Source organism: Asparagus officinalis, chromosome 2 (assembly GCF_001876935.1).
Source record: "Asparagus officinalis chromosome 2, Aspof.V1, whole genome shotgun sequence".
Taxonomy (NCBI): domain Eukaryota; kingdom Viridiplantae; phylum Streptophyta; class Magnoliopsida; order Asparagales; family Asparagaceae; genus Asparagus; species Asparagus officinalis.
Window position 1 is genome coordinate 59,549,583 of NC_033795.1, and position 6,212 is coordinate 59,555,794.

Here is a 6,212-nt window from a genome sequence, read left to right on the forward strand (position 1 = left end):
AGAATGAATCAAGTTCTGAGGAAGTATCTGGCCTTCCCGATTCATTCTTTGATAGAGGACTTGTAAGGCCTTCTGTCGCTCCGACCCAACCACAAGCTGCTCCAAAGAAACGTAAGGAAAGAGTCGTCATGGAACATCCTAACCGGATGACGGTAGAAGTTCTTAGTTGCGACGAAGAGGATGAAGAGGATATGGTGCCTCTCATTCGTCGGCAAATATCTCGAACTTCTACTCAAGCTCAAACTCAAGTTTCTCCCCGAGCTGAGTTACGCACCAAACATCGTCATGAAGGTTCTGATGCACGCCCTCTGAAGAAACAGAAGAAAGCTGTTTCTAAACCGCGCGTTCATCTTCCTGCTGTAGAAGAGGCGTCTGGTCGTAGTGCCTCTTCTGATGAGCAAGGTAGCAATTTGTTTTTATAGCTTTTACACTTTTTTGATGTTCAAACTTATTTCATGTTCAACTTCTGCAGGGAGTCGAGAGGAAGGAGAATTGCCAGCTGATGCTGCTTCTCCCGGAGGTATGGAAATTGAGGAAACAAACTTCGTCCAACAAATGCATGATGCTCCGAAGGAAGGATCGGCTGATGTTCCACCAACTCCTGACGTTGATCCATCAGCTGCGGACACAGGTACTGATCTTTCTCCTCTCGGAAGAGAAATCCGAGAAATGAATGAGTCGGACCGTGTGCCTCCTCTAATGACCTGTGCGCTTTCTCTCCTTTTAGTCAAATTAAAAGAAGCAGGTACCAGTAGTGGAGCTCTCGAATCAGCCCCGACCAATGAAGGTAAAATCGATCTTTGTCTTGGGCAGATTCGTCTAAATTTACATGTTATTTATGGTTCCTCATGTTCTTTAGACATCCCGATGCACGAGCCTATTGAAGGAGAAGCTACCCATGCCACCAAAGTCGATGATTTTAATAATTTCGACTTTAATATCTCAGAGGACGACCATCAACAAATCCTTGATTCTCTGTTAGAGAAAGCCTCTGATGCAACTATCGGCTCAGATGTTGGAATTGGTTCAACGGAAGCCGGTCCTTCTGAGAGTAAGACTTTGGTTCTGTGAACTCCACATATATATATACGTATATATTTTGACTTGATTAATCATATAAGTGTCTGAATTATAGGACCAACTGCTGGAGCTGATACTACTATAATCACTGGAACGTCTGATCGGCCAGAGGGTAGCGAACTCGTGCCATGGGCAGGAACTGAGGTTGATTTGCAATCATCAGTTCTTGAGCCTCAACCTTCTACTCCTATGGACCCTATGATGATAGAAGTCACTGTCACTCCCCAGATTAGTCCGGTCGCAACAAAAGCGAGACCAACTGAAGGCGTTGGTACGTCGGCTGATGTTATGCCTATTGCTGGTACATTTTACCCATAATTTTGTTTCAAATTTTGGGTTAACATCTCATTATGCTCATTGTAACTCCTTCGTTTGTAGAATCAACTCTTAAAGAGCCTCTTAGCTTGGACCCGCCGTCTTCTGAAGCTTTAATTGAAAAAGCCTCTGATGTAGCGGGTGCATCAACAGCTACCATTCCTGAATCAACCTTGGTTGTTCCGGAAATCAGGTTACCATCCTCGGGTGAACTAAGTCATGCTGAAGGTTCTTCCATCGAACTTGGTATGTCTTAGTTTGTTGTTTTGTATGTATATATATGTCCTGTACTGACCTATTTGCCTTCATCGCAGTTCCTTCATCATCATTATCAGATCGCATCCGAGCTTTGTTAGCAGACGAGGATCCGGATAAAGCCGGCATTTGCTCTGATCTCGACGGCTTCATCTCCTTTTTGAATTCTATGGTTGATCGTATTCTCTCCAAAGGATCGCGATTTGAGAGTTTTAAGAAACCTCTTGACCTTATGGTTAAAGAGATGTGTAGTTCCCCATCAATCCGCAGATGCGATGCCAATGGAAGTGTTGTATCCGGCCGTCCAGCTGGCTACAGGTCGCAAATTATCTTTGCTTCCCGCTATGGTGGCCGATATTCATAGTGGATTGCGGCAACTAATCTCCGCATTTACCCAGGAGAAAAAGAAACCTTCCGCCAGCCTGTCCGTTCCGAAGCTGGAGCTGCCCTATACTTACTTAATGGCCTGGTTGGTACTTCATCGACCAGATTTAATGGAGGCTCCTGATACGGTAGATCTCAGTGTCCCTCTGTTGCAAAATCTCGAGAATTGCAAATGGAGCAAACATCGAGAGCCGGACATAACGAGGCAGTTTAAAATTCACAAATGTTGGGAATTTTTTCCTTGCTTCCCTCAGTTCTCCGGTACTTACAACACTACCTTAGTGGATGCTGAAGACCCAAGGCAGAATCGTACCATCTTGGATGTCGGGTGCTTCAGATGGTTGATGAATATTCGACCTGGATATCTGTTGTTCAGGATAAGGGATGTTTGCCACATCGAACCCTATCTTCCATGTCGATTCGCCCGTCAGTTCGGGTATGATCAGATATACATCGGCAACCCGAATCGTCACCTCAGCTTTCGAGGTGGACTTATCGACGGGGCGAGAGCTTGGTTTTGGAGCATTGCCGGCTGCACCAATGTTGAATTTGATCTCCCCTTAGAGACGCCGCCTCTACGGATGACTTTCCTCTTTTGCAAATGGCTGATAGCCACCAATATTGCCACTCGACGTAGGAGGATATCAGACTCAGAGGAGGAAATAGCTCCACGACAAGCAACAGAACCGCCTCGTGAAGCTGTGATGTCGCCTCGAGGAAAAGAGGCTGCTGAATCATCAAGGAAAGGAAAGGAACCGGCTCTCCCAGTTGATAGTGAAGAGGAGTTTGATAGTGAAGCAACCGAAACTTCAGAAGGGGAAGACGAGAATGAATCAAGTTCTGAGGAAGTATCTGGCCTTCCCGATTCATTCTTTGATAGAGGACTTGTAAGGCCTTCTGTCGCTCCGACCCAACCACAAGCTGCTCCAAAGAAACGTAAGGAAAGAGTCGTCATGGAACATCCTAACCGGATGACGGTAGAAGTTCTTAGTTGCGACGAAGAGGATGAAGAGGATATGGTGCCTCTCATTCGTCGGCAAATATCTCGAACTTCTACTCAAGCTCAAACTCAAGTTTCTCCCCGAGCTGAGTTACGCACCAAACATCGTCATGAAGGTTCTGGTGCACGCCCTCTGAAGAAACAGAAGAAAGCTGTTTCTAAACCGCGCGTTCATCTTCCTGCTGTAGAAGAGACATCCGGTCGTAGTGTTTCTTCTGATGAACAAGGTAGCGATTTGTTTTTATAGCTTTTACACTTTTTTGATGTTCAAACTTATTTCATGTTCAACTTCTGCAGGGAGTCGAGAGGAAGGAGAATTGCCAGCTGATGCTGCTTCTCCCGGAGGTATGGAAATTGAGGAAACAAGCTTCGTCCAACAAATGCATGATGCTCTGAAGGAAGGATCGGCTGATGTTCCACCCACTCCTGACGTTGATCCATCAGCTGCGGACACAGGTACTGATCTTTCTCCTCTCGGAAGAGAAATCCGAGAAATGAATGAGTCGGACCGTGTGCCTCCTCTAATGACCTGTGCGCTTTCTCTCCTTTTAGTCAAATTAAAAGAAGCAGGTACCAGTAGTGGAGCTCTCGAATCAGCCCCGACCAACGAAGGTAAAATTAATTGTCTTTTTGAGCAAATTCGTCTAAATTTATGTGTCATTTACGACTCAACACATTTTGTAGATGTCACAATGCACGAATCTGTTGGAGGAGAGACCACGCATACAACAGAGGTCGAGGAATTCAATGAACATCACCTCGATTTCAATCTCTCTGAAGGCGACCATGAGTATATCTCCGACTTATTATCGGGGAAAACTCCTGGTGCAGCCACGGAATCCAGTGTTGGAGTCGGTTCAACAGAAGCAGGTCCTTCTGAAAGTAAGACCTTTATTCTGTAAACTCCATATATGCATACATATATATTTTAACTTGATTAACCATATAAGTATTTGAATTATAGGACCAGTTACTGGAACTGATACTACTATCATCACCGAAACATCTGAACAACCGGAGGGTAGTGAACTCGTGCCATGGGCAGGAACTGAGGTTGATTTGCAATCATCAGTTCTTGAACCTCAACCTTCTACTCCTATGGACCCCATGATGATAGAAGTCACTGTCACTCCCCAGATTAGTCCAGTTGCAACAAAAGCGAGACCAACTGAAGAAGTTGGTACATCGGCCGATGTTGTGACTAGAATTGGTGAGTTTCATTTATCGTTTGTTTCAAGCTCGGATTATCATTATGCTCATTGTAATCCTCCTGTTTGTAGAATCTCCTCTTAAAGAGTCTCTTAGTTTGGACCCGCCGTCCTCTGAGACTTTAGTTGAAAAAGTCCCTGATGTAGCGGGTGCATCAACAGCTACCATTCCTGAACCAATCTTGACTGTTCAGGAATCCAGATTATCATCCTTGAGCGAACCAAGTCATGCTGAAGGTTCTTCCGTCGAATTTGGTATGCTTTAGTTTGTTGTCTTGTATGCATATATATATACTGTACTGACTTATTTGACTTTCTCGCAGTTCCTTCATCATTATCAACTCAAATCCAAGCGTTATTGGTTGATGACGATCCGGACAAGTCTGTTATCTGCTCTAATCTCCAAGGCTTCATCTCCTTTTTGAACTCTATGGTCGATCGCATTCTCTTCAAAAGATCGTATTTTGAGAATTATAAAAAATCTTTTGAGCGTTTTATATCAGGGTTCAGAGAGGAAGGGTATAACGACTTAGCCGATTCAGTCACCGCTTATTTGGTTGATTTGAGGCAACATATTGAACTTCTGCAAACTCTTCGCACCAAAGGCGTACCTTTTTACATCGCTTCTCATATGGAATCCAGGCTGCAAGCGTGGCGTGATTCTCAAGAATCTGCCAACTCCGAACTCCAACAGTTAAGAGCCCACAGTCATCAGCTTAGGGTGAATATTGGCAAAAGGACACAAGCCAAGGTCAACCTACGCCGAGATATAAAATCGAGTCGAGCGGAAATAGCTCGCTTAGAGGAGGAACTTGCAATGGCCAAGGATGCTCTTGATGTCTTGGAGTCTGAGTTGACGCAGGAAATTCATGTTGAGGAAGACCTGTTACAGCAACTGAACTTTCAAGATAAAATAATTGCTGAAAAGGAACAAGAGGTCGCCGCGCTTCAAAGTGTTGATGAAGAAGCTTTCAAAATTAAATTGACGGCTGAGCTTGAACAGACTTATGCGTTAGAGCTGTCAAAACTTGAAAATCAAATTAGTCAATATAAACTCTTGTAATCGGAGAACATTATATTTTTGTTTGTAGCTTTGTTTGAAAATTCTTGGTCAATATAGTGAACCTTTTTGCTCATTATATTGAATCTTTTTGCTCATTGAGGTTTTTTATTATGATTACTCATTCTTATTTAGAATAAATAACCATAATACTTATAGGATTTTTGGCAAATCCTCAGCCATCAACGGATTTGATATACCTTTACCGATTACCGTTTGAATCGGGCTAGTATGTGAATTATCTAAGTCCGTTTCACATATAACGTTGCGCTAAAAGAATTAAACTCTTTTAGACTTTGAACTACACTGTTGAATATGTAGGCTACATGTGTTAGATGTAGGCTTATCTCTAATAAGGGATAGAGATAACATCCCCCATGTGTGAACAACATGGATTTCAAAGTGTGAATAGGTTGCATTTCCTATATAGGACAACGAACCCAAAATCGGAGAGAAAAAGAATTGTATATTCCATTTCTCAATCTCTTGTTTGTTGGTAGAGATAAACCCATACTCGGAGAGGAAGAATTTTATATTCTATCTCCTGGTCTCTTGTTTGTTGGTAGAGATGAACCCAGAATCGGAGAGGAAGAATTTTATATTCTATCTCCTGGTCTCTTGTTTGTTGGTAGAGATAAACCCAGAATCGGAGAGGGAGAATTTTATATTCTATCTCCTGATGAAAAGGAAACTCACAGTGGAATCTCCACTTAGAGAAAATAGGTTGGTTTGAATAACCCTAACTGTCATAAGGTTTGATTACTCAATTCAAAAGTAAACCTTTCGTTCGCAAAAATGAATCGAAAGGAGATTTTGGTTGTGGTCCTAACTGTAGTAAGGTTTGACCAAGTGGGAATTTTGAGACGATCCTAACTGTAGGAAGGTTTGATCGCTCAATTTGTGGACCTCT

At 43.1% G+C, this 6,212-nt stretch overlaps 2 protein-coding genes across 2 annotated transcripts; both read left to right on the top strand.

Moving 5' to 3' along the window:
• Window positions 582-3,171, top strand: LOC109831226. The gene is made up of 6 exons (XM_020398563.1): window positions 582-631; window positions 728-1,381; window positions 1,459-1,641; window positions 1,710-1,898; window positions 2,647-3,053; window positions 3,151-3,171. The coding sequence occupies exons 2-6, from the start codon at window positions 1,270-1,272 to the stop codon at window positions 3,169-3,171; spliced, it is 912 nt and encodes a 303-aa protein (XP_020254152.1). The 5' UTR covers window positions 582-631; window positions 728-1,269.
• LOC109831228 lies at window positions 1,933-4,508 on the top strand. The gene is made up of 5 exons (XM_020398564.1): window positions 1,933-3,490; window positions 3,587-3,646; window positions 3,719-3,904; window positions 3,999-4,055; window positions 4,315-4,508. The coding sequence occupies exons 1-5, from the start codon at window positions 3,253-3,255 to the stop codon at window positions 4,506-4,508; spliced, it is 735 nt and encodes a 244-aa protein (XP_020254153.1). The 5' UTR covers window positions 1,933-3,252.